At 47.3% G+C, this 27,257-nt stretch overlaps 2 protein-coding genes across 5 annotated transcripts in view; one reads left to right on the top strand and one right to left on the bottom strand.

Moving 5' to 3' along the window:
- Positions 1-3,516: 3,516 nt before the first annotated feature.
- On the bottom strand, positions 3,517-6,658 carry TMEM218 (transmembrane protein 218). The gene is made up of 3 exons (XM_086766184.1): positions 6,542-6,658; positions 6,354-6,462; positions 3,517-4,072 (listed from the first exon to the last, which is right to left on the bottom strand). The coding sequence occupies exons 1-3, from the start codon at positions 6,649-6,651 to the stop codon at positions 3,938-3,940; spliced, it is 354 nt and encodes a 117-aa protein (XP_086622310.1). The 5' UTR covers positions 6,652-6,658; the 3' UTR covers positions 3,517-3,937.
- An 11,980-nt stretch (positions 6,659-18,638) lies between these two features.
- Positions 18,639-27,257, top strand: part of PKNOX2 (PBX/knotted 1 homeobox 2) — a 96,952-nt gene continuing 88,333 nt past the window's right edge. For 2 of the 4 annotated variants that reach the window (XM_086766293.1, XM_086766290.1), the window contains exon 1: positions 18,639-18,719. The gene's annotated coding sequence lies outside the window, so the exon portion shown is untranslated. The remainder of the gene's footprint in view (positions 18,720-27,257) is intronic. The other 2 variants (XM_086766291.1, XM_086766292.1) reach the window with 2 other exon arrangements.

Raw genomic sequence — 27,257 nt, 5'->3', positions numbered from 1 at the left:
AAAAAAAAAAAAAGTGCCAAATGCCAAAGAAAACCTCCGAACTCACTGAGATTTTGGAGACTGAGGTGTGGATGGAAAGGCAGGAGGGGATCCTCTGGGTTTGCCCCAGCCGAAGGACTGTTTAAATTGAGCCAAACTCCTCCTGGAGAAGTCTGGAACTCACCTCATCCTCCACTGGAGAAGGGGGCGCTGCTTTTTCCACTGCCATGAGCCCCTTTGGCGTGGCGAGGGGGTTGTGCGAGCCAGGAGAGCACGAATACAGGTGCACCGCTGTTCTGTGGACAGGAAGAAACATTGCAGCTGAAATGAGCTCATTAGGAGCCCCTTCAGTAAACGTGGAGCCTGCTTTCCTAGCACACTGCCTGGAAAACCTGGATTTTATAGCTCAAGGACTTCTCTCCGTAGCCGATGCGGCTGGGGAGAGTGGTGCCCACGGAGAGCATCCACATTCCCCAGTGTCAGCACTCAGCCCTCCCGCGGGCACTTCCCATCTCCCATACAGGCAATGCCCATCCCTGGATCTTTTTCTGTTGGTGACACCACGCTCCTCGCCCCAGTGACACAGTTTCGGCTGAGCTTTGTCGGGAGGCAGCCCTGGAAGTGTTCTGGAGGAACGCCATGGGCCGCCGAGCTGCTGTGAAGGTGAAGAAGGTGGCTGGGGCACGGTCTGTAATTACCTATGCAAGGAGCAGCCAACGAATGCTGAAGGGCTTTTTAATTAGCAGCCAAAGGCAAAGCGGGATTCAGCAGCAGGGAAGCTGAAGTCAGCAAAGTCAAGGTGGAAATAAGAGGCCAGCTTTTACCAGTGAGGATAATTAAGCGCCGCCAGAGCACAGGACTAGGCGTGAGGAATTGCCATCATTCAAGGACCTTAAATCAAATCTGCAGGAGTTTCGCCTGCAGACACTTGCTCTCCCTCCACCACCACTCACCGCCTGGCCTTGGGCAGGAGGGAGCAGACGTCCTGGGGTGGCATCCTGGTGCAGAAGCATTCCTGCTTATTCCTAACAAGCCAGGCAGGGAATTTAGGGGGAAAAAGGGTTGCTTTCCCCACCTGATCTGAAAGCAGCTTGGCCGCCCTCCTCCTGGCGCATGCCGTATCTTGTGCAAACATCCCTTTTGGCACAGCAGGTTTCCCTCCCCGGGGTTTAGCAGGGGTTTTTGCCTGCACAGGGCTAGCTCCTCAGGACACGGAGAGCCTGGCGCTCCCACTCTGCAAAAGGAATGCTGGGATCATTTGCTCGCAGTTTTGGGAGAAAGCTGGGCTGGAGCAGGGCTCCTTAGCTATAACATCTCCTGAGCTCACAACACCTTCACCAGCGACTGAGAAGTTGGATTTACGCCAAACCCACCCTCCTACCACACATTAGTTGCAAAAAAAAAAAAAAAAAGAAAAGAAAAAAAGCAGAGACACCAGGAGCTGAAGGTTTGGGTGGAGAATGGCAGGAAAAAAAAAAAAAAATTCACCATTCAGGGCTGGTTGGAAAGCAGCTCTGGCTCATACCAATTCCTTGACACGGTCTTTCCTTTCCCAAAAATAAACAGGAACTGTCTGGAAAGCCCTTGTGCGGGGAGGAGCAGAATTGCCCAGAATAAATAAATACACGGAGAGAGCCTGGCTTGAGTTCATCCAGCCAGTTGTTCCCTGCTGCCAAGGGTGGTGAAGGATGAGGATGGAGCTTGAAATGTCTGGAGTTGGGTCAGAACACACAGCACTCTTTCCCCAATTAACAGGATTTTTGGGAAAGCGCTGAAATAGCCTCCCTGTGCAAGAGCCACTGTGTCCCTCCTGCAGCACAGCTTTCTGCTCTCCCCAAAATGCCCCCACACGATGAGCCTTTGGACCGATTTTAGTTGCAAACGGTCTAAGGGGACAGAAAAAGCAAGTATCTTGGGTTTGTTTACGGTGTGAAACTGGAAGAAGTCTCACATTTCTGCTTTTAGGTTTGGTGGGTTTTTTTTAGTACTCCATCTGCTTTTGCTGCAGCTTCCCTGTTCATTGAACTGGAAGCCTGGCAAAATGCTGCCACCTCCGTCTGGCACGGTTTGCCGCTGCGGCCTCACCAAGGCTCTGGGAACCAGCCCACTGCTCTTGCCCAGGCACGGGGAATAAAGACACGGTGTGCGCAGAGCTGGAGTGAGCTGCAAGACTAGCTTCATGTTCATAAATGTTATTAAGATGATGAATTAAATATGAATTTTGTTTCAGGTTTAACTTCAAAATGACCAAGAGGCCAGATGTGCTTGTGCTGCATAAATGCTCCGCGTGTTCCTTAACACGACAGTTCAACTCCCTTGGACATCGCCTTCAGGATAGGAAGGGATTGAGCATTTACGTGGCTCGAAAAGCAGACACCCCTCTCCTCCGCCTTTTTTTGAAATGTACTTACATGTTTGAGCTGACCAAGGTAGGGCTCCTGGGTGCCAGGGCATTTTCTGCAGGGGAAGTGTCATCTCCAAGCCCGCTAGCTCTGCCTTATTAATCTTTCATGTCCTGATAGCGATATTGTGTGACTGACAGCTGGCAGGACAGGGCTGGAAGAAACCGGCCACTTCTTTTATTTACTGTTCACCAACTTCAATTCAAAATGAAAAAAAAAAAAAAAAAAAAAATATCTAAAATGGGAAAAAAATAAAAATCTATATGAGTGCTCAGAGTTTCATGCCCTCAGGTTTTTGGCCATATTGCACCCTGAACAGAGCTCAGTGCTGCAGCGTGGCTTTAACCTCACAGCAACACCCACTGCTTGCTCAGCCACGAAAGGCTGAGTGGCTTCACCCCTCCGGGGCTGGAAAACACGAGCCATGAGGTAACTCACCTTGCGCAGCTGCTGCGGAGCACCTGTGGGAACATCTCCCGGTGCAGTACGGAGGGCAAAGGCTCCTTCCCTGCTCTGAAAGGGTCACATGATGCTCTGGGCCACCAAACTCCTGTTCTCCTGCAAGCAATTTAAAAGCCTTGTGAGATTTTGTGCAAGAATAGAAACCATAGCTGTTAAGGGATGGATAAGATGGGGCAAAGCAGTAATCATTGCTAGTTAAGTAGACAGAAGTGGCTTTTTCCCCCCCCAAGAGGAGAGGTACTGGGGTCAACTACCGGCTTCAAACAGTGATCTGCACTAGTGTGAGCAATATTTTTCTGTTTTAGGGTAGCAGAAACTTCGGCTCCCCACCCAGGATGACAACTTGGGGACCCACCACAACGTGGGAGACACTCGGCTACCAGCAGTCCTGGAAAAGCAGGAGGGTTTTTTCGTGGGCTGGCAGGATCGTTTAGCACAGGGAGCTAAGACCCGGCTTTCTTCCGCATCTTAGCTGAGTGGAGATTTTAATCTGCTTCATTTCGTCATTATTCTGCATGTTGTTCCCGCCCCACTCCAAAGGCTCAGCTTTCCAGTCAAAGGGACCACCCCCAACAAACACACGCTGAATTTCCAAAAAAACCCTTGGGAAAAAGCAGTTTTCAGAGACACTGTCACCAAAGGTGATGTTCCTGGAGAATAAATGAAGACCAAGTCGGGGTTTCTCAGAGAATTTTATTAAACTAAGGTGAAAAAGGAATGATAACAAACTGTCTCTTGGGGATAACAATAACAAGCCATCTTGGCTCAGCTGAGTTCACTGAATCAAGTGTAGACAAAGTGCATGTATTTCAACTCTCCTGTGAAAAAAAAAAAGGAGAGAGAGGTTAAAGCACCTTTGCAGTCTGCAGAGTTCCTGTAGAGGAAGGCGCTTGAGGTCCATTCAAACTTTGCTTTTAAAGATGAAAGATGCAGCGCCGGGTGCAAGCAACACACTTCGCTTGCTTCACTGGCTCTTTCTGAGCTCAGAAAAACCGATGCCTTCACCTCTAGAATAGTTTTCTGGTCTCCCTTCCTGGGTTACTGCTATGAAATTGGGATTTCCTCTTCGCGAGGATCGCTGCCTCTGGCTGCCGCTAGCTGCTGTGGAGTGGTTTGGCATACACTGGCTCCATGAGGTGGTAAATCAGGAGCAGGAACAGGCACCCGAGTAAGACCAGGCTCATCACGACCAGGAGGACAAAGCGGCCGATAAAGAAGGTGTCCACGATCTGCAGAGAGCAAGGGAGGGGGAAAGAAAAAAGAAGAAAAAAAAAAAAAAAAAAAATCACAACACAAGTTAGAGCTTTGGTCTGCTCCAGGAGCCTGGAGGGAGCATGTCACGTCCTGGAAAAGACGTCCGGTGGGAAAGCTAACGTGGAGGAAAGAAAGCAGCACAGTACCGAGCACAGGGAAGAAACACGCGTCAAAACCCACAGCAGCTCTCCCTGACCACAAACTTCCCAGCGCTGTAAGGAACTGCGCACAATTCTTCCCTTTTAGAAGGAAAACAGGGAAAAATTTAAAAAAAAGAAGGTACAGCAGCAAGGCAAGACACAATGAAAAGGCAACCGCGAGAAAGGTGGTTACCAAATCATGCTGTTGGCTCCTGAGACTACCCCAGAGCTTCGCTCACCCCCTGCTCAGGTTTATAAATTGCATTCGCACACTCTCAGCCTTGGTGCTGCAGAAAGAGTCTCTCATGAGTGACGCACTGGCTCCTTCTGCACGTTTCACTTTTTAATTAGGCACTTAGCAGAGTTTCGGTGCAGAAAGCCCAGGGTCATGTATTATTGATAGTTAGGGCAGCTCCAGTCCAATTGAAGATCCAAAAAAAAAAAAAAGCTTTCCATTTCTGTTGGCCTTCCAGGCACACACACATGCTTGGACACCCTTCATCTCGCTTCCAACCTTTACACGAGCAGGTCCCATGCAAGGCAGAGAAAAGAAGAAAAACTTACAAGTACCTGTAAGAGGGATTAACACAGATCAAGATCTTGAAGAGCAATAATTAATGTGCATTAATAATAGAACAGAGGAAATGGCGCCTAAAACGCCACAAAGCTTTGTGTATTCAAAGTCTAAAGAGCTCTGGGAAAGCTCAAGATGGCAGCTCGGGCAGCGGACATGGAGGCAGCCTGATGCAACCCAAAACTGAGGGAAACCCCCATGCCTGACAACACAGACAAGGGGCAGTCTAAAAATACAGACGTCTCTGTGCTTGAGAGCATTAATAACCTACAAAAGAGCCAAAATGCAGTTACTGGGCTTTAAAATGTAAAACAGAGCTGGGGGAAAGTGAAAGGCTGCAGAATTAGAGGGAAAATTATCAAAACTACCTGCCACGTGGCTATTGGCGTACTCCGGGATGTGATGGAAGATGGAAGCGGGCAGAAGCACAGAAAGCAGCAGACCAAGCTGTGAAACGGGGTGGCAGAGGGGGAGCAGAAGCTGCGGGAGCACAGGGCTGAGCTGAGAGGGATAAGAGTATGAGCACGACTCCTGCAGAGAGCCCCTTGGGACTGGGGATGGGAGAACGGGGGCTAAACCCCACAGGTCATGTGTAATGGCACGTAAATAAGGGATTTTGTTCAGGGAATAAATAGATCCCTGCTCTGTGAGCGACACAGCCTGCACTGATGGGAGCCTACGCCGGAGCAGGAGCTACAGGAGACTGAAAAGTCAGTGCAGGACCCAAAAAAAGAGCTAAAAGCCCAACCCTGCGGCCTTGGGGCACCTGTGGGGCCTATCTCTGAGGTAAAGGCCCATTCCCAGCACCTCAGGGCAGCCACTGGTACCCACCCCGGAGGGAAAGACCCATTCCTGGGGCCTCAGGGCAACTGCTGAGGCCAGTCCGGAGGGAAAAGATCATCCTTGGGGCTTCAGGGCACCCTTAGAGCCCAATTCTGAGGGAAAGGCCCATCCCTCGGGCCTTGGGGAAGCCCTTGGAGCCCAACCCTGAGGGAAAGGCGCAACCCTGGGCCACATCCTGAGGGAAAGGCCCATCCCCGGGGCCTCACAGTGGCTCTTGGGGCCCATGCCGGAGGGAAAGGGCCATTCCCAGAGCCTTGGGGCAGCCCTTGGGGTCCATCTCTGAGGGAAAGGCCCATCCCTGGCCCAGATCCTAAGGTAAAGGCCCATGCCCAGGACCTCAGGGTCACCCTTGGGTCTTTACCTCAGGGATAGGCCCCATTCCTGGGGCCTCAGGACAGCTGCTGTGGCCAGTCTGGAGGTAAAAGACCATCCCCGGGGCTTCAGGGCACCCTTAGAGCCCAATCCTGAGGGAAAGGCCCATCCCTGGGCCACATCCTGAGGAAAAGGTGCATCTCCGGGACCTCGGGACACCCGTGGGACCCATCCTTCAGGAAAAGGCCCATCCCTGGCACCTCAGGGCACCCGTGGGTCCCATCCCTGAGGGACAGGCCCATCCCTGGGGCCTCAGGGCACCCTGGGGCCCATCCCTGAGGTAAGGTCCCACTACCCCCAGGTCCGCCGGGCCACGCGTGGGCTCACCTGGTCGGTGGCAGCGGCGGCGGCAGCCGGGTGCTCGTCCTCTCGGGGGAAAAGCACCAGCGCGACGCTGAGGACAGTGGCTCCCAGCGCCACCAGCACCGTGGCGAATCTGTGGGGAGAAGGGGGCGGAGGGGCCTCAGCACCGGTCCCGGTCCCGCCCCCGCCCCCGCCCCTTTCCCGCAGCTCACCGGGCCCGCCCGGCCGCGCGGGACAGCGCCAGGCAAAGCAGCAGCGCCAGGCCCCAGAGCAGCTGCAGCGCCAGCACCCCCGACCCCATGCCGAGCGCCGCGCCCGCCATGTTGCTCCGCCGCTTCCCCCTAGCAACCGCGCCCGATAAGCCAATCAGCGCCGCCCGCCGCTCACCTGACGCTTTCTATTGGCTGAGGGTGGAGGGGGCGGGGTCGCGGGGCGTTACCCGCGCCGCCAGAGGCGGGAGCGCACCCCGGGCTCAGTGCGCCCCGGGCCCGATCCCGGGATGTTCCCGGCAGAACAGGGTTTTCCCCCGCGGGTCGGTGCTCAGTTAACCCAGCCCTGCTCGTTACATGGCACTGTAGCCCGCAGCCAGCCTTCGCCCACCCCGCCGCAAGGTTTTAACCCCTAAAATCCAGAATTTGCATTGCCCGTGTCCTCAAAATATGTAGGGCCAAAATCAGGCAGATTTGATCAAATGCAAACACGGCTGGGTACAGCAGGGTTTTGGGACGGCCACACAGGTCAAGGACCTCCGATCCTAGCCAAGGAGTTTGCCAATGCGCCAAGCATTGTTTAACATCAAGACACGAGTGATTTCTGTTTTAACCCATTTTTGGCCTGTTTTTGAACCCTGTTTTTTCCCCATTGCATCTCACCCATCGGACTCTGGCCGGGGTGGTTCGCCAGTGACTTCATATCTGTACTCACAACTCGCCTACCAGTTAACCTGAAAAAAACCAAAATATATTGATATATTCAGTTTTTCCTCTCCACTACTTGAAGCCTGATGATGCTCTGCCTGCATAAAATATCACGTAACTGCTGTTTCCTTTCTGTCATTTCTTTTCATGGGAGGAATAAAGCAGTGATTAATTACGCTGCGCAACACTGACCTGCCTTTTCCTGCAATGAAATCAAAGTCACCAGCGTGACATCAACCACTTCGGCAAGCGGAGCGCAAACTGTCTCCGACACCTGCCTGTACTTGGCATCGAGTAGGAACTACCTGCCAACTTATTAAAAGCATATGTTTGACAGCAAACTCCTTCCCATGCCATCTCGTGCCATTAATCCCACCAGAGAGGCTTTTCTTTTTCTCTACAAACCCCATGTTGGCTATATCCATCTTCGCCGTTGGTTTCCCAACCCTTCTCTCCTGCTATTCCCCATACTTTTTACTCCTGGTGGTAATCAGAAATGAGATATTTGCTCCTGTTGCTTTAGAATCTCCGTTTGCTTTTCTCTATTTTCCCATTTCTTTGCATTTTTGGACCCGAGTAGTTTGTAAAACCCCAAATTTCTTCGTCATAGCCCTGTCTTCATGGAGACTCTACTTTTCCTGCTATTCCTCTTCCGTCCTTTGCCTTTCCATCTGAAAGTTTTTGTCCATCAGCCAACAAGGCTTTTCTTTTACTGAATTTTCCCTTCTACCTTTTATCTGGAGCTTTAACAACGGCATCTTTAACCCATTCCCATATCAACTGGGTCTTTTCCCCATTTATTTTCATTTTCATCTCCTCTTGGTGCTGCCTGGTAGTTTCTTGATACCAGCAACACCAACTCTAAGCAAGTCCAAGAGGTTGCAGCAGGGAGCTTGAGTCACCCAGCTATTGTACCCATCCAGCTGCTGGACCACTGTCGTAGTTCAGCCCTGCTCCGGACCAGACCACGCAGTTGCTCTCTCACTCCCCCCACCCTCCAAGAGAACAGGGAGAGATAATATAAGGAAAAAGGCTCGAGGTTTGATATAAGGACGGGGAGAAATCCTTAAAGTTACCGTTACAGGCAAAACAGACTTGACTTGGGGAAAATTATTCATTTATTGCTAAAAACAGCTGGAAAATGAGACAGAGAACAAGATAACTTCCCCCAACCCCTCCCTCTTCCCAGGCTTAACATTATCTCTACCACCTCCCCCCCCCGCCCCGAGCGGCACAGGGGCGAAGAGGGAACGGGGGTTACGGTCAGTCCATCACGTGTTGTTTTACACCGCTGCTTCATCGTCGGGGGAAGAACTCCTCACATTCCTCCCCTGCTCCATTGTGGGGTCCCTCCCACGGGCCACAGTCCTTTGTGAAACTGCTCCAGCGTGGGTCATCTCTTCCACGGGTGCAGTCCCTCCAGAACGGCTGCCCCAGTGGGCCACAGTCTCCTCCAGGCACCCGCCTGTCCCGGTGTGGGGTCCTCCCCGGGCTGCAGGGGGATCTCTACCCCTCCATGGCCTCCATGGGCTGCAGGGGCACAGCCAGCCTCACCATGGCCATCACCACAGGCTGCAGGGGAATCTTGGCCAGGAGCCGCATTACTGCTCCCCTCCTTCTGCCCTGACCCTGGCGTCTGCAGCCATTCCTCTCACAAGAAATTCTTCACAACAGGCTGGCAGACGCCTCTCAGGTTCTCTCACATCTCGTCTCATCTCCACTTCTTGCAGCCAGGCCGGGCCGAGTTGGGCCCAGTCGGCTGCCCAGTGGGAGGCCAGAGGGTGAGGCCTGCAAGGCCCACGGAGCTCGCGCCTCCCCCTCTCTGCCCCCACTCAACTCCTTCACATCTTCTCCCTTTTTTTTCTGTTTTTCCCTTCTTAAATACGTTATCGCAGAGGCGTTATCACGGTACATTCTGGCCAATTGGCTCGGCCCTGGCCAGGAATGGGTCTGCCCTAGGCCCGGCCGAGTTCACTGGACAAAGGGGAAACAACTTCCAGTAGCTTCTTACAGAAGCTGCCACCGTAGCCCCCCCGCCCCTAAATAAAACCAGAACAACCACACCACATGCCAGATATTTGGCCAAAGGTGAAAGAATAAATCTGATCTACGCACCAGCAACCACATCCAGCGGGCAGGTTTTAGTCGTGTTGCTGCTGTATCTGTTGTATCCAGCATCGTTGGGCTGATGATAGCTCAAGTACTAAGATTTGGAGGTTAAATGGTGCCCAGCATCCCAACACACTCCAAATATCCCTATAATATTTATTTATATGGTATATATATGGCATTGTGGCACGGTTGTGGCATTCTTTGAGCACAACAGAGGCAAACCGTAAATCCACGGATCAGGAATTGGGAGAAGGTACCAGGGAAGACCAACCTCATCGGTGTGATATTCCCAAGCACAACCTTCCTTAGACATTTCTTCAACCCATCTGCACCAAAACACATCATCCTAATGACCCTCTTCTTTATCTCAGCCTCCCCCTGGCATCAGAAATGCCTCGGTGGAGATTTCCTTTACCGGGACTGCTGGCAGCTGGTCAGTTGAACGCAAAGATTAAATTTTATGGCCAAAGAATAATTTATTGCTGTCCTAAAATTAGGGTTTTTTCCAGCTTTTACCTGCTAGGATTTGGTATCATTTACTGCTTGTGTCAGTGTCACTGATGGATGGGACATGCTGTCCTGCCCAGGAACAATTCGAAGGATGCTTCATCACCGTGGTCGGTTTTTCCCAAGGAAAAGATTAAGGCATTGCAGCATTTCTTGGCAAAGACATGAAAAAGATCCTGATGTTGGAATTGGACAAAATGGGCTTGGCAGAGAGATGCAATTAGTACCGAGGTTAATCAAACCTTGGCCCAGAAGGACGGAGAGGTCACCTTACTTCAAGGACTGCAAGGAAGGATCACATGGATCAAAGCTCTTTGGTAAGATGCCGCTCGAGGAGGAGCCCCTAGAAACGGGATGAGTTTGGGTTGAGATGGCCTTTTTTGGGTAAAAAACTGCAACTCCACCCATGCCTGGCTCATCCCAGTGGCCAAAATGACCAACATAATCTAATATAAAATGATATTAAATGATCAAACTCTTGGCAGCAGAGTTGGAAGCGCTGCGGGAATTGATTTAAAACTCCTCGCACAGTCGTAAAACTTGCAGTTTTACGGCTGGAGCTCCCTAATGCTCAAATATTAGAATTAAAAAGAAACAGGCGTTGATGCAAGCAAGAAAATATTCTGCTCCTGATTTAAAGACTAGCGAATTGCTAAATATTTTTATTAGCGGCAAATTTGCAGCTTGCTGGAACTAATTTCACGCCCAGTAGATATGGAGCTTAAGCTGGGGATGGCGTTAAATTACTCTCATGTAAAGATATTTAGGTCTTATGAAGGGATGTTGTTAGATGGTGGGGACCTGGCTGGGGACCCCCTTTTTGGGGTGGCTCATCGTGGGTTGGGAGCCCGATGATGGGGGCTGGAAAAAAGCTGAACTCTTGCAATGTTGGTACAGACTCATCATTTCCCCTCCCCAGGTACAATAGGAACCACCAAACCCCCACATTTGCATAAATTTGCTTAGGAGATTTGTTGCAAACCAACGCAGGAGTGGGATGGTCGCAGGGCCCTGGGATCCTCCAGTTTGGAAAGATGCTATTTATGTTTTAAGTGTGTGTTTGGCATATTTCAGAGTTTATTTAGGATATTCAGGGTTTAGTTGATTTAATAAATATTTTTTATTTATTTAATTGATTTTAAAAATGATTTAGTTTATTTTAGTTATGTTAATTGATTTTGTATCTAGGATATGCTGGGTTTAATTTAAGAGATGGGTAAATGTGGACACAGCTGAATCCCTGAGTGCCACTTGCCCTCCGTGCCCATTATTTCCACATCTTCTTCTCTGGCTGGAGTTTTTATGCCTTGGAGATGGTTTTCCAGCCCCAATCCCTCCATCCTCCTTCTGCAAAGCCTCTGGGTGCACTGGGAAGCACTCAGCTTGATGCAATGGGAAAAAAACATCCCGTTTCAGTTTGCCGGAATACAAACTGGGACAGGTGCAGGGATGGGGTCGGAGGATGCGGAGCCCAAGAAAGCAAAGTGAAGGCGTTGAGGGGATCCAATTACTCCTCTAAAAATACCTCTGGGAGGGTGGCTGGGGTAAACAAGAGCTATTTAAATCCCCCGGTCCACTTTCTGTGATGGAAATACATGAGGTTAAATAGTTCTCCCCAACTTTTGGAGGACGTCTATGGCCAAGAAGTGCTAAATTGCCTTTTTCCAAAGAGAAATACCTTAGAAAAGAAAGTTAAAATAGGAGGAGAGAGTTTGTAATGGCTCTGGTGGGGATACAGCTCTCTCTTGCAGGAACCCGCTTTGGATTATGTTTCTCTTGCTGATGGCGGAAATCAATTTTAATCGTCGTGACAGGAAATGAGGATGTAAGACTTCAAACAGAACAAATCCTGCAACATTAAAAAAAATAAAATGGGATATATAGTCACTTTTAAAAGAAAAGAAAAAAATCCTATCCCAGCAAAAGGAGATGCCTCTAAAAGCTGCGAAAGGCCCCGGTTGGTGGGAGGCGGAGGAGCGAAAGCATTTCCTTTGTTGGGACAAGTCTGACCTCAACTGAGAAGCACTTGGAGAAGACAGATGGAGGAAGACACGGTGTCTTCATCATTACCCATTATGGTCCAAAACAGTTCCAAGTGGGAGGAAGTTGGTCATTTTTTGGTTTTGGTGACTTTTTATAATAAATGCAATTCTAATTCAGTCCAGTAAATTTGTATATAAGTACAAAGAAGAATTTTTGGTAGTTGGCTCTTCCAGGTTGAAGCAACTGCAGAGTGATTTCCCTAAAAAAACCCTACCAAAAAAGGTCCTGTAGTCATCTTCTGGGAATGCTTAAATATCATCATGCCCACGTGGGGTGACATTTCCCCATGGGATCAAAACCCTGGGTGATATTGTGACAAAATCTGATCCAACCGAGGAGAGGAGAGACTTAAATTGGGCTGTAGAGCCCTCCCTGGGTGCTGCAAGTGATAGAACAGAGGCAAAGCTAAAGAAAGGACTGAAAGAACCAATTAAAAATGAATGTAAGAAGGTCAAGGGGAGAAAGGAAGGCAAGAACAGGGTCTGGGGAGATGCTAAAAATTCTAATTAGCTTTTATAATGGCATTCCTAAAGGTGCTAAAGCCCATGGTGAGATGTTTTTCCAAGCAGCTTCTATTTCTCATACTTTTCTCCAAGAAACACTATTTCCCATCAGTCTTATCCTTAAAAATATCAACATGGGAATTCCTTGTGTCAATGCTTCTGGAAACCTCTCGCCTTTACCCGTTTCATCCTCTTCTTCCTTCCCATCGAAGGGTTTTTAGTTGAGAAACCAAGGAGTCATCGATAATGAAACCTTCGACACTTCACTTAAGTGGCTCATCATGTTCTTTTGGTATTCCTCGTAATGGCATTAATCACTGGCCGCTCATTAGATTTTAATGTGCCCATAATATGTTCATCCATAGTAATTCAATCGCAATTGAGCAGTCGATAATATGTCCTTATTGGAAACGGTTGACGATGTTGACGGGTGCCGTCCATCCATGGTGGGATCTTGGATGGCCGTGAGGAACCAGCGTCTGCTGAAATGGCCCAAAATGGTGGGGCATGAGCGTGGCAGTCACTGCAGTCCCCAAGACTTTGGTTTCTTTTGGCAGCCAAGCCTGTTTGCAGTTTTAATTATGGTTTTATCCTCTGCTCCTCGCAACACCTTGCTTTCGCCCTTTTTCATTTGACACGTTTTGATCTTTTTCTCCCATTCCCCAGGTGGCAGCTTGGAAACGATGTGGCTGGTTTTTTTTGTTTTTTTTTTTTTAAAAAAGAAATTAATGTCTTTCCTTATTTGTGTGTGGCAGTGGGGAAATTGGTCGCGGTGGGAACCGGCTGGGCCTTGAGCGTTGCGTGGCTCCTGGGACCTTCCTTCAAAAGTCACAGCGTTGTCCTTAAGCTCTCCTTTCCTTGAGTCCTGAGCCCGTGGGATGTAGCTTTTATATCCCCAAATTAAATTTTGGGTTTTCACACACCTCAGGGTCGTTATCAAAAAGGATGTTCTCGTGTATCTGGCTATCATAGCGCTCAATCAACTCAGCTTCGTCCTACTGCGTGTGGACAACCTGAGGACGGAAACCACCCACCTCTTGGAGACTTCCTTGGGCAGCACTGACCCTCCCTGTCTGGGTGTTTCTCCTCACCTCCAAGGTGATTTTTTAATTGCTGGTGGATGGTAAAAAAACCCAGAGATGAGTCTTTTCTGCTGCATCATGACTTTATGGTCCTTCCAAAACCATGCACCTGTTGCCCCATGTTCTCCAAGGGCACAGTTTTATTTCAGCCCTGGGATTTTGGTCTCAGACCCAGGGATTTTGGCATCTGGATGGATGCATAAAACTTATTTTGCTTTCCTTTGCCTGCAGAGAAGATATGATGTAGTGCTTTGGTTTTCTCAGGCCCATCAGCAAGTCTCAGAGATAACTCCAGCAGGCAAGGGTATGAATCATTTAGATGGTATTTAAGATCCTTTTGGGTAACCTGTGCAAAAAAAAAAAAAAAAATCAAAAGGCAGCTAATCAAATGGCTTTGAGGGCTGTAAAAAAAAAGCATAATTCAATCTCTGCAAACTTTCCTAGATGTAATTTCAGGAGAGATCAAAGATGACACTAACCTAGGGAAGTAAAGCTACTCAAAATTCAAAGTTTATAGTCCATCTGTCTCTTTGCTTCAGGGAGCTGGTATTAAATTTATTGCTAAATAAAACAAATAAGCCTAGGAAAATTCAGCGTCGAAATCTGCATACTCGTAAGAGAATTAACAGAGATCTCTAGTTATGATGGCTGCTTCTCAATTTGCATCTTTAAAGAGTTGTGACCACCTCTCTGCTTCTCCCTTCGCTGGCTCCTCTGAAGCCGGGCGGGTGCTGGCTGTTGGTGCCGCGCTGTGTTGCTTGGTAAAGAGATGCTGCGGGTGAAGATTGAACTCCCATCGTGGAGTGAACCGCAACGAGGGTGGGGAAGGGATGCTGCAGCCCAGCCAAGGTGAAGAAACATCTCAGGTGGAGCCAGAGTTTAAAAGGGCAGGATTCAGCATCTCCACGGCACTTCTGCCGACTGTCTGGTACCCAACTACCACAGATATCCGAGCCCAAAATAAGTTGAGAGGGTTTTACTGCTTTACCTGCTTTATCCCATTAATCGACCCTAGTTTTTATTTTCACAGTATTTGTACAAGGTGTAGTTTTATGATTATTTAGGTTTTTTATCCCCCCCAAGTGCGTATCCCTGCAGCCCATCCCTATCTCAACCGGCTGATATCGCCTCCGGAAAACAGACTCCAAAGCTTGCCCAAGTGCTGGAGGTAAGTTGCTTTAAACACGCAAATCCTCCTTCTTTTTTTTTTTTAATCCTGGAAATGCTTGGGAAGGGATCAGTCAATGGGATGCTCACAGTAACTTTGCATAGGAGACCCTGAAGGAGCAGCAAGAACCAGCTGCAGACTTATTATGCCTTGAAATTAAACATTAAAAAGGAGTAAATTGGCAGCAGGGATTTTCTAATCAAAATATATATAACCTGCCATTTATCCAGCATTTTTCCACTGGAAGGACCACAAAGTGTCATCATTAACCCTTGTTCAGCCAGCGCAGGGGGGAAAAAATTCCCATTTTTTCTTCCCACTTGATCCCAGCTGCTTTGTGGAGGCAACGGCAGGGAAAAATCCTTTTTTTTCAGTTCAGCTTTCATTACAGTAGATCCATCAGTCCCGCACAAGAAATAAGCTTTAATCTTATTTAATCTTGCATGGGGAAACCTCCGGGAATACCGAGCCATCCCAGCATCGATTACTTCTTCTTCATACATCCTCCTTGTTATCGATAAAGCCTTTAATTATATTCTCCTGTTTATTTATCTATTAACAGTTGTCAAATCTGTGTAGCATTACTTGCTCTTCTTTGTGTGTCTGAGACTATTTAAAATGCACAGTGGCTTCAAAAATAATGCTGTCGCCCCGGTGCTGTAAATCTTCTGGGGTTCATTCTCTTATTATTCCCAGGAAAATCACATTACAGAGGTAAAAAATAAACATTTTGAAGAAGAGGAGTTGTCCTGTGGCTATCTGAAGTACCACAAACTGAGGGAAATCAGCTAAATAGTTAAAATTTGGGGAATCCCTTAACTTCAGGTGGGATTCAGTGCGAGCACCACTGCATTCGAACAGACGATCGTCCATGTGTCCAGCCCCAGGTTCATTCTCTTGCTTTTAAGGCTGCGCTGGATGTTGCTGATTTTTCTTCTCTTTTCTTGGAACTCATGACCGGAGAGCATTTTGAAAGGTGTAGGAAAATCTCTGTATCCTAAGTATCTTCTAAAAATCCAACCCAAATTTTAATGGATTGTTCCGCGATTGCGACACAGTCCCCGAGCTGTGAAGGGCTGGTGGCTGTCACCAGCGTCAGATCTGGGACAGTTTGATCCAAAACAAGTCCTTGATTTTCCTTTGGGATCCCTTTTTAGCATCTTTTAACTCCTGAGGGGATTGGACGTCCTCCCAGACAGTGAGCTTACAATTTGGAGGGGATATCTTACCCCATCCAACCCATCGTGGTGCTCAAGCCGGGCTCAGCTGCAAAGCTCAGCCTTAGGAGCCCAGCTCTGGCTGCATCCTAAACCCCCATCTCGTTTTTAACATCTATCGTTTAATAATTTACTCGGCTTCGCTCTTATATATTTTTCGGAGTATCCCACCACAGTTTTCTTAGAGAAATCTGACACGAGCAATAACGCAATCTTGGAAAGAGAATTGAATTATTTATGGAGGAGCAGTCAAATGACAGAGACTAAACTGCTGTATTTTCTGTAATTTGTTTTCTCCTGAAGCCCGTTATGTAAAATGTAAATATTGCTGGTTATATATGTTGTCGCTCTTGCCAAATATTTAGTATTTTAGCAAACTCACTCTGAGTACTCGTCATTTTTGAGAAGGAACCATCCAAGCGCTCTTGAATAAGCACTGATTAGTTCATAGTAATTAGATATTTACGACACCAACTTTGAGTGCACGAAAAAGCCATCCCTCCAAGATTTGAGGTGGGTAGATGGCAGAACCCCCCAAATTTGGGGACTCCTGGCTGAAGGGAGTTTAATTTCAGGGAGGTTTTCCAGTGGTCCATGCTCCGGTTTGGGATGGGGATGTGGAATAAGGTGTTTGATCGAGGAATTTGTGGTTTTGGGGATTTGGATGACTCTTCCAGCTGGGTACTACTTCCATCCCTGGGCTGCAGTCGCCAGAGGGTGGTCCAGGGCAGGGAGAAGTGGGTCAGTACCCGCCCGAGCCCCTGTGCCAGCCAGGTTATGCATTCCGGTGAGGACGCTGCCAAGCACCCTGATCCCATGGATCTGGTGGGCTCAGGTTGGTTGATCCGAGGTGACCTTGCCGAAAAAAGATGGCAAGACCCCACAGCTAGATGTTGGGAAATCAGGTGCTGGTTTTTTTTTACCAAAGATGATAATTAACCTCTGGAAAAACCCAGCTCTTCAGGGAAGAAGCAGCTTTTGCATCTGCGGAGGAAAAATCCAGGCCCAGCGGAGGAAAAATCCAGGCCCAGCTACTTTTTCTGGAGGATGCATGTGAGATTCCGAAACCAGCGGAGGAATTGCTTTGGTGATCGGCAAGAGAAATTGGGGAAGAGGGATGAGATGCTGGAGGAGTGAACGTGAGGTGCTGGAGGAACGAACTTGGAATGCTCGAGGAGCAACATGGGATGCTCACTATTGCTGGCACCAGAAGAAACAGCCCTGCATCAGGAGAACCCTAAAATATCGAGCACTCGGACGATTTCAGGGATGACAGGGCCCACGTGTGCCTGCCTTCTTTTCACCTCTTGTTTTCCAAGATGAGATACCGAGTGTGGACAATCTGCCCTGCTTTGATATCATGATGACAGAGTTTCCATCCACCTCCCCTTGTCTCTCCCATTCAAATTCTCCAACTTCTGAAAAAAACCTCAAGTATTTTTTGCCCGGCATCCCCAACCGGCTGAAACAACCAGCGACAGCTTTATGGCTCCTCGTCTTCGCTTGCTCCTGTGGAACTGTAAGGAGGGAGAGGGGAAAACTGTCCCGGTGGCTGATTTACGCGGCAAGAAATTCTTAAAAATCATTGCCCCAACATCTCCAAAGGATCAGGGGGGATGCTTCGGGTTTTCAGGCGCTCTCCAATGGCCAACCCAAAGGAGGCCAATGTATTTTTGAGGCTGCTCTCGAGTACGAGGTGCAAACGTCAGAGCAAATATTTTCCAGATGGTTTTTGGGGGGGAATAAGCTGGAACTGGGGATTTTCCTGGTCACCAGGAAACTCAAGAGAGGAAATTGAGGTGTTTTGGGTTCTTAGCCTTAAATTTAAGTACATTTTTCCACCTTTCCTGTCACATCCCTAGCCCTATGGCCATCCCTTACGCGTTATGTATTCCTGTTGGCTCCTGTGTGCCGCTGTAAGTCTTTAGAACTGATTTTAACCCATCCTGAAAGAATTCCAGGGCTATTTCGAGTGATTCCTTCTCCCATCCAATATTCTTTAGGAAACGGGTGAAAATTCTGTGTTTCTCACCAAATCCAGATTTAACAGCGCTTTTTATTGGGGAAGGGGATGGAAAATCGAGAGAAACCAAACCGTGGTGGGAGCTGATCCAGAAAAATTCTCCCCTGTGGCTTTTCCAATAAAACGTGGGAAAATTTGGCTGCGGGACCCAGTGCTCCCAGCAGAAGTCACTCCAGGGAAAGCTCATTGTCAGGTCTTTGGGAGGAGGTGGGGGGTAATGTCTCACATAGCCGAAATTTGGGGTGGGGAGGAGCCAGCCCCCTCCAATTATTAATAATTATTAATAGCAATAAAGTTAATAACTATTAATCACTATTAATAAATACTAATATTTTTTTGCGGTACCCTAAATTTAAGGAGGATGAAAGGTCATGCTGGGGGGGTGGCCTTGATGGGGGTGGGGGTCTGTGGTTGCAGTTGGGGAGCATCAAATGCCAGGAGGGTTGGCTCTGGATGTGGCTGGGGGGGCGAGTGCGGCTGGGGGGGAGCGGCAAATGTGGTGGGGAGGCCAAATTTGGGGGGGCGAAATGCCGCTGATGAGTGGGCAAACGCGGGGGGGGGGGGGGGGGAAGGGGTGTGGTGCGTGCGGCCAGCAGGGGGCGCTGGGCGGCTGGGGGCGTGGCCTAGCGGCGGGAGGGGGCGTGGCGTGGCCGCGGGGGCGTGGCTAGAGGCGTGGCGTGGCCTGGCGGCGGGGGGCGTGTCCCGGCGGCGGGGGCGGGGCGGCGGCGGCGCGGCGGGGCCGGGCGGGCGGGCGGCGAGCGGCGGCGGTCGCTGTCAGGGCCGGTGCCGGTGCCGGTGTGATGAAGATTGGCGGGCAGGTAGGGGCTGGCTGTCACTCACCGGGGAGAGGAGGGTGTGTGGGGGGATGGCGGGCGGAGCCGAGCCCGGCGTCTCGGACAAAGCGGCGGGGCACGTGCGGGGACGGGGACCCCCCCCCTTCCATCCCCTCCGGTGCGGGAAGTAACTTGCCGTTCCGGTTCCCCCCCACCCCCCGCCGCGATCGCGCTTTGCCCCCGCCGTTGCGGTTTTCTGCGGTGCCCCCCCCCGGGGGGGGGGCTGTGCAGTGAGCCAGGGCCTTTGCAGCCCCCCACCCCCCAGCCGGTTGCAGTGACCCCCGGGGGGGCTGCACCCCCCCCCGAGCTGCTTGTAGCCCTCCGCGACCGGTTGCAATGCCCTCGGACTTGCTGCAGAGCTCCCCCGCAACGGGTTGCAATGCCCCTGGGGGGGTTCGCAGCCCCCCCCAAGCAGCTGCAATGCTCTCTGCAACCCTCCCCAACTGGTTGCAATACCCCCCCGGCGGGTTGCAGCCCACCTAGCCCGTGGCAATGCTCTCTGCAGACCCCTTGACCGGTTGCAATGATCCCCGGGTGTTTGCAGACCCCCCAACCAGTTGCAATACCCCGGGGGCGTTGCAACCCCCGCCGGTTGCAGTGACCCCCAGAGGGGATTGCAGCCCCCCAGGCAGTTGTAGTGCTCTCTGCAGACCCCTTGACCAGTTGCAGTGCACCGGGGGGGTTTGCAACACCCCCAGCCGCTTGCAGTGACCCCGGGGGTATTTGCAGAACTCCCCCCCCAGCCGGTTGCGATGACCCCCGGGGTGTTTGCAGGCTCCCCACGCAGTTGCAATGCTCTCTGCAGCCCCCCTCAACTGCTTGCAATGCCCCCCACCCCCGGGGGATTTTGCATCTCCCCCAACTCATTGCCTTTTGCAAGTGGGAAGTTGCCCCTTGCCATGCACCCCCTTCACCTTGGGGTGCAGCACCCCAGCACCCACAGGGCACCCATTGGGGTGGGGGCGCACCCACGCCAGCGCCGAAACGCGGGCTGCTTCTCCCAGGGATAACCCCTCCCGCCATACATCCCATACTCCCAGTGTGCCCAGTTCTCCCAGTGCACCCAAAGGGGACCCCCCTCCTCCCCATCTCCTCCTTCCAGCGCGCGCACAAAAAAATGCTAAAAATAAAAAAAAACAAATTCGAATTTAGCAGCTTTGCAGTGATCCGGCGAGGGGGGAGACTTGTAAAGAATAATTTATCATTTTTTGAAAATTTATTTTGCATTTTTTAGCTTATTTACACCCGCAGGTAGGTGGCTCCGCCGGTGGCGTCGCGTGACTCGGGGAAGTTTTTGGCGAGAGGACGGGGTCCAGGTCGTGGTCCCCCCCATGCCGACTTCATCCCGCTCCTCGCTGAGGGTCGAATCTCAACTTAGGCTCTGGCTCTTTGTTCGGGCTCTTCCCGTTTTTTTTTCTCACTTCCAAGGTTGTTTTTTTTTCTCCCCTACTATCTCACTGCTGAAACCCTAAACCCAGCAGGATATTTTCAAATTCCCTACTGGGAAGATGAGAGTCAGGAAAAACGTCGAGGATGAATTATTTTTGGCTGGGATGCAGGGTATCTGTTGGGAAAAAGGAGAAAAGAAGCGGGAAAATGCTTTAATTTTACTTTTCTGGGCTTTTTTTTACCCTTAAAACCTAAAAAGTAGTGCGAACGGAGCAGACGAGGGGGTGAAAAAGTGGGACACCCAGCTTGGGCGAAAGTTTCAGGCAGCGCACCTCCAAAAGTGCTGACTCAGTGTATTTGGCATCAGCTCCCCCCCTGCCCCCAATAAGAGGGTGCTCGTTGGAAAAAAAAGCAAAACAAAAACCCCCAAACGTCTTTGGGGGCTGATGTTTCGGGGCGGTTTTTCACCCCGAATGGGGCAGAGAGGGATTTGGGGGAATTAATTGGGTTTTGGTGTGATTCAAAAAATAACGAATTTTTTTTGGGGGGGTTAAGCCGTACAGAGCAGGATGACAGGATTGGGATTCCCCTGTATTTTATTTTTCCTCCCTCTCTTTCCCATTTTATTCAATTCCCTATGCCACGATTCCTTCATTAGGGGCAAAAGTTAATTGCGGGAGGCTAATTACGGGGCTGAGTGGGGGATGCTACACTCCCCGTCATCCCAAAATTGGGATTTTTAAGGCGGTTTGCAGCTCTGGCCCCCCAAAGAACAGCGTCCAGGGGGGCCCCTAACCCCTGGAATATTATTTAATATAAAGTTATCGCTCTAACGTCTGAGCTGTCGATAACATTAAACACCTTCCCCAGTATCGTGGGACGGGGGGAAAAAGGGGGAAAAAAGTGATGCTCAGCGACCCCTCCAGCATTTTTGTCAGGGAGAGGTAAAGGAAATTGTCTTTTTTTAAAGGAAATTGCTGTTTTTTTAAAGGAAATTGTGTGGGTTTTTTGAGGAAATTTCCCCCATTTTTAAAAGGAAATAGCCTTTATTTTAGGAAATCTCCCCTCTTTTTTTAAGGAAATATCATTTTCTTTAGAGGAAATATTTTTTATGGAAGTCTCCCTTTTTTAAGGAAATTGCCTCTTTTTTAAGGACATCTTTTTTTAAAGGAAATAACTTTTTAAACTGGAAATTGCTTTTTTTAAAATGAAATCTGCCTTTTTTTTAAGGAAATTCTCTCTTTTTTTAAGGAAATTATCTTTTTTAAGGAAATTCTCTTTTTTAAGGAAATTCTATTTTTTTAAGGAAATTACCTTTTTTTTTTTGAGGAAGTTGCCTTTTTTTAAGGAAATCTCCCCATTTTTGAGGAAATCTCCATTTCTTTAGGGACATCTCCTTTCTTAAAGGTAATCTTTTTTTTTTCACAGAATCTCCTTTCTTTAGGGAAATTGCCTTTTTTTTAAAAAAGGAAATCTTATTTTCTTAAAGGACATCTCCTTTTTTAAAGGAATTTTCATTTTTTAAGGAAATTCCTTTTTTTTTTAAAGGAAATATTTTTTAAAGAAAGAAATTCCCTTTTTTTAAAGGAAATTTTTTTTTTAAGGAAATCACCTTTTTTTTTTTTCCAGCAAATGCAGAAAATTTTGTTGGGAGGGGAAGATTTGATCCCAGTGAAACATCAGGGAATAACTTTTTGCCCCAACTCGTGGATAAAACAAGTCCCGGTGGAGGGGCAGCTTTGAATTTTGGGTGATTTTTGGTTTTCTGGCAAACTTTTAAACTTTTACTTCATGTGTTGGTTTTTTTTTTTTTTCAAAGTTCCTCGACACCATCCATCCATCTCTGAGCGATATTTTTTTTCACCTCCCAGGAGATTTAAATAGTATTCCTATTATTTAATAGGGATAAAGTAGGGGAGATTGGACGACTGTGAGCCTCAATATCTTCTTTTGTTTTATGCTGTGGGTACCCCCGACGCCTCTCAGCATCCCATCCCTGGTTATCCTCCATCCTTGTTTATGCCAGGGCGTGGAAAAACACTTCTCTGGGTTGTTAGCAGGAGAATTTTCTTGATCTGGAAAATTCTTGGTTGAATTTGATCTCCCGCACACCGTCAAATAAGTTGATTCCCAAATAATTTTCGCCACCACCGAAGAGCATATTAACAAATGCCTTCTAATTAGCAAAAAAATAATTGATTTTCTGGCATCGTTAATCGGATTGTTAGGATGTTGGCTCAGAATAATAATCCAGAGGGGTGGGAGTTAATCCTGGATTAAATTTAGACTCGATTTATGTCCCTCTGCCTCCAGCCTTGCTAGGACCAAGGTGACACTCCATGGGAAAACCAGCCCCTCTGTCAGGATGGAGCGGCGGTCCGGGTGGGATGAGGTCGCCTTTGCCCAGCTGTGATTTGCAGCTGTATAAATAAGCGGAGAATTTGGCCTCGGCTCTTCCCGCTCCCTGATTCTGTCTTAATTTTTTGGTCTTTCCTCTTTGGAAAGGGAAAATAAACCCATATTAGTCCACCCTTCAATTTCAATTAGGGTTTGTTAAATATTTGCGAGCTTCTGGTGTATTTTTTTTTTTTTTTTAATTTTAAGAGGCCAAAAAGGGCTTTTCTTTTTCCGATCAGCACTGCGCCAATGGGATGCTCTTTGTGGCTAACGCGATGCAGATGCTCCAAGGGACCGGTGCTGTACGGGCCGGGGGATGGAGGGCTTGGGATCTAAAATTCCAATTATCTAAAATTCCAGTTTAGGGGCTATTTCAACTAGAAATAATTTTCCATATGTCATCTGTTTATTTTTTTATTTTATTTTATTTCATTTTAAAAAATTAAAATATTTTATCTTTTTTATTTTTATCTTATTTTACTTTTTAATTGTACTTTTAATATTATTTTTTATTAACTTTATTTTATTTTTATTTTATTTAATTCTATCTTTAATCTTTTTAAAATTTATTTTATCTTCTTCCCTTTCCCTTTCCCTTTCCCTTTCCCTTTCCCTTTCCCTTTCCCTTTCCCTTTCCCTTCCCATTCCCCTTTTCCGTTCCCCTTTTCTCTTCCCCTTCCCCTTTTCCCTTTCCCTTTCCCTTCCCCTTTTCCCTTCCCCTTTTCCCTTTCCCTTCCCCTTTTCCCTTCCCCTTTTCCCATCCCCTTTTCCCTTCCCCTTTTCTCTTCCCCTTCCCCTTTTCCCTTTCCCTTTCCCTTCCCCTTTCCCTCTTCCCTTCCCCTTCCCCTTTTCCCTTTCCCTTTCCCTTCCCCTTCCCCTTTTCCCTTTTCCCTTCCCCTTCCCCTTTTCCCTTCTCCTTCCCCTTATCCCTCCCCCTCCCCTTCTTCCTCTCCCTCTCCTTTTCCCTTTTCCCTTTTCCCTTTTCCCTTTTCCCTTTTCCCTTTCACTTTTCCCTTCCATTCCCTTTTCCCTTTTTAATTTTTCTTTTTATTTTCTTTTATTGACTTTCTTTTTCTATATTTTGTTTTCTTTTTTTTCCCCTTCACTTCCATTTTCCCATCTGTGCTTGAACCACCTTTAGCATCCCGTTCCGTGCGACCCCTCCTGTCCTGCCTCTGCCAGCTACACTCCAGGCAGGAAAATCCCAAATATCCAGATCGCCTCACCAAAAAGCGATAAAAAATCAAGTTAGGGATGGAGCACCGCTGATACTGCTCAAAAAAAACCCCAACTTATTTTAGTGCAGGTGGAGGAGAGTTTTGCAAGCTGCCCTGAAATCCTGCTTGGGTGGATGAGAAAAAAAAAAATTCCCCCAATAATATTCCATACAGAAATTCAACTTTAATAAGGTGTTGCAAAAGTGATGAAAGATGTTATAACCAAAACCTTTTTTTTTTTTGCTTAGTTCTCCCTTTCCACGATGGCTCGTTCTCTCCTATCATCTCCTATCAATTAATTTATTAGTTTAATTAATTTATACATTTAAGAAACTTAATTTATTTTATAAATTTATTTTAGAAATTAAAAACAATCCAAATTTTGTAGCGCTTTGAGAGGTTGCTGTTTTATTTTGCCCCGATTTGATAATTTTTCAAGGATGTGTTTGCGAACAGGATTTGGACCCAGGAAAATCTGGTTGCCCGCTGTCCGGAGGCCAGTTGGTAACGGACCCCAGCGATCCTGCCCCCGCGCTCAGGTTCGGCCGTTGCCTGTGTTCAGATCTTGAACCTCCCCGCAACCTTGCCCTGATGGGAAAAGCATTTCCCCCCACCTTTTCCCCCCTTTTTTCTCTTTTCCTTTTTTCACATTTTTACCACCTTTTTCCTTTTTTCCTTTTTTTAAACATTTTTCTTTTTTTTTTTACTTTCTTTCTTTTTTTTACTTTTTCCCTTCCCCCTTCCCTGTTCCCCTTTTCCCCCCTTTTCTTCTCTTTTCCCCCTTCCCTCTTCTTTCCCCCTCCCTTTCTTTTTTTCTTTTTCCCTTTTTCCCCTTTCTCTCCCCTTTTTTCCTTTTTTCCCCCTTTTCTGCTTTTTCTTTTTTTCTCCTTTTTTTTGTTTTCTTTTTCCTTTTTTTCCCTTTTCTCTTTTTTCTTTTTTCTTTTATTTTAGACTTTTTAATTTTTGTTTTTCTTTCCTTTTTTTCTCTTATTTTTTATCTTTTTTTACTTTTTTCCTTTTCCTTTCTTTCCTCTTTTTTTTTTACCTTTCAATCCTTTTTATTTTTTTCTTCTTTCTTTTATTTTTTGCTTTGTTGCCTTCTTTTTCAACAACCCAAAACGGGGCTCCATCATCTCCCTGCTGCAGACTCGCTGCTGCTCACCCCCCTCCTGTGCTGCAAGCAGTGCCAAAATAACGCCACCAATCCCGCAGCGCGCCAAAACTTTTCCAAATAATTTTTAAAAAAACTTAAGAATATTTAATTTTTGATGTTTTCTTTCACATTATTTCACCAGCGGTGTGTCATCCCTCAGATTATTTGGCGGTGGCAGGAGCGGGCTTTTGCAGATCCATTGCTTCTAGCTGCATTGGAAAGAAATTTATTTAAAAATAAAAAATTTTTAAGCGCTACTTGAAGATTCTAAGGCAAGTTTTAGAATAGCAATTCCAAACTGCCTTATCCCTGAGCAAGTTCTCCCTGCGATGGTGGCTGTAAACTGCTTTTGACGTTTATAATGCTCCCGAGTGAGAAACTGAAAAAGGAATTTATTGGTGATTTCTCTGTCCCAATGCTGCCGCCTGGTGCTGGTGGCGATGCTGGGATGCGATTTAGCGATTTTGTTGCCTATCCTAGAAAAAAAGGACGTTTTTCCTTTCGATTGTCTGAATTTTTTCCCCTGTTTTCTGTATTTTCCGCCCTATTTTCTATTTCCCTCCCCATTTTCCATTTTCCTCCGCATTTTCTATTTTTTCCCCTGTATTTTCTTTTTTTTCCCCATTTTCTACTTTTCCTCTATTTTTTCCCCATATTTTTTCCCCTTATTTTTTATTTTTCCCCCAATAGTCTATTTTTTCCCCTATTTTCCACTATCTTTCTGCTGCTTCAAAGGGAAGAGCCCTGGCAAGTGAGGACGATGAGCTGAACCCCTGCTGGGTCTTATATTTGATAAGCCCCTTGATCAGCTCATAATAAATAATGAGAAATAATCAGCTCCGAGATGGCGGGCGGGGAGCATCCCACATCCCCCGTTCTCCGTCCCTCCTCTCCCATCCCGCATCCTCTCCCTCACCTTGCTCCTTATGACTCACCCAATTTAAAGAAAATTATTTTAAAAACCCCAAAATCTGGATTCCGAACATATTAACTTATTAATAATTATATTAACTAATTTATAATAATAATATTAAGTTATTAATTATAAGAACTTATTAAAGCTGGAGGAATTAATTTTTTTTTAAATTAAAATATATATTGATATGGAAACAATCCTTTTGCCAATATTTGGCAGTTTTGTGGGGATGATATTTTGCCTATTGGCCAATTTGCCGATAGTCTGGGCAAATATTTCGCCCTTTGGACGCGATTTGGCTCGAAGGGGCTCAGGAAGCTTTTGTCAGCGTGATGACAAAACAAATTGGTAAATGAGTAATAAGTGATAGTAATTAAGTAATAAATAAGGAGAAATAAAAATAATAAATAAAGAGTAAATAAATATTAAGTAACAACAAAGAATGAAGAAATAATAATAAGAATAATAAAGAATAAATAGGAAGAAATAATAAATAATAAGTAAAAATGTGTTGTGGTTTTGTGAACTACGACAAAATGATAAACAATAAAAAGTAATAAGGAGTAAAAATGAATAATAAATAATAAACTGTATCACTGGGTTATTTTCCTGTAATGATCTAATGTGTCATAAAATGGGTAAAATAAGCCAGGATTAAGAGACAGGCATCTAGGCAGAGTCTTACGTGAATTTAAGCTGGCTCACATTTAGTCCTGGCTTTATTTCCTGGTGCTCTCGGGCTGGAGCATCCCTGGATTGGAGTAGCACGGGTTGGTTTGAAAGCTGATGGGGAAAAATGGGACGAGGAACCTGCTTTATTTGCGCTCTTCAATAAATTTCTGGAAAATACGTGTATTTTTGTAAATATAGGAGTTGCATGGCTTCCCTCCCCGTCCATGGCTTTTCCTGGGACAGGCGCTAGGAAATCCTTGGGTTCCCTCTCCCCTTCGGATTCAGGGTTCTGCGGCACAGGAGGGGACGCTTGCCTGGGGGAAGCATTGCCGATTGAGGGGCGATGCGATCTTGTGGATTCCGGTGCAATTTTTAGGGATACTGGTGCTATTTTAGGGTTGATGATGCAATTCTTAGGGATACCGATGCCATTTTTACAGATGCTGGTGCCATTTTCAGGGATGCTGGCACAATTTTTAGGGATGCTGGTGCAATTTTTAGAGATGCTGGTGCAATTTTTAGGGATGCTGGTGCAATTTTACAGATACTGGTTAGCCGTCGGGGAACTTTTCCCTCTCTTTTACATAACTTTTTCCATTTTAACATCACCCTACACCGCGCTCAATTGTTCCTCCTTACCTAACCAACCTCCAAAAACATATTGGTTTTTTTCCTTTTTTCTTCTTCCTCTCCTTTTAAAATTCCCAAAGAGTGTAGCTGAAGGAACCGTCTGGAATATTTCTGCTAAAACCACCAAATAAAGCGATTTAGTGGCATCT

The sequence above is a fragment of the Chlamydotis macqueenii genome, chromosome 24 (genome assembly GCF_036417535.1).
Source record: "Chlamydotis macqueenii isolate bChlMac1 chromosome 24, bChlMac1.mat, whole genome shotgun sequence".
In the NCBI taxonomy this organism is placed as follows: domain Eukaryota; kingdom Metazoa; phylum Chordata; class Aves; order Otidiformes; family Otididae; genus Chlamydotis; species Chlamydotis macqueenii.
Note: the sequence above shows the minus strand (reverse complement) of the source record. Positions and strands in the feature narration are given on the sequence as shown.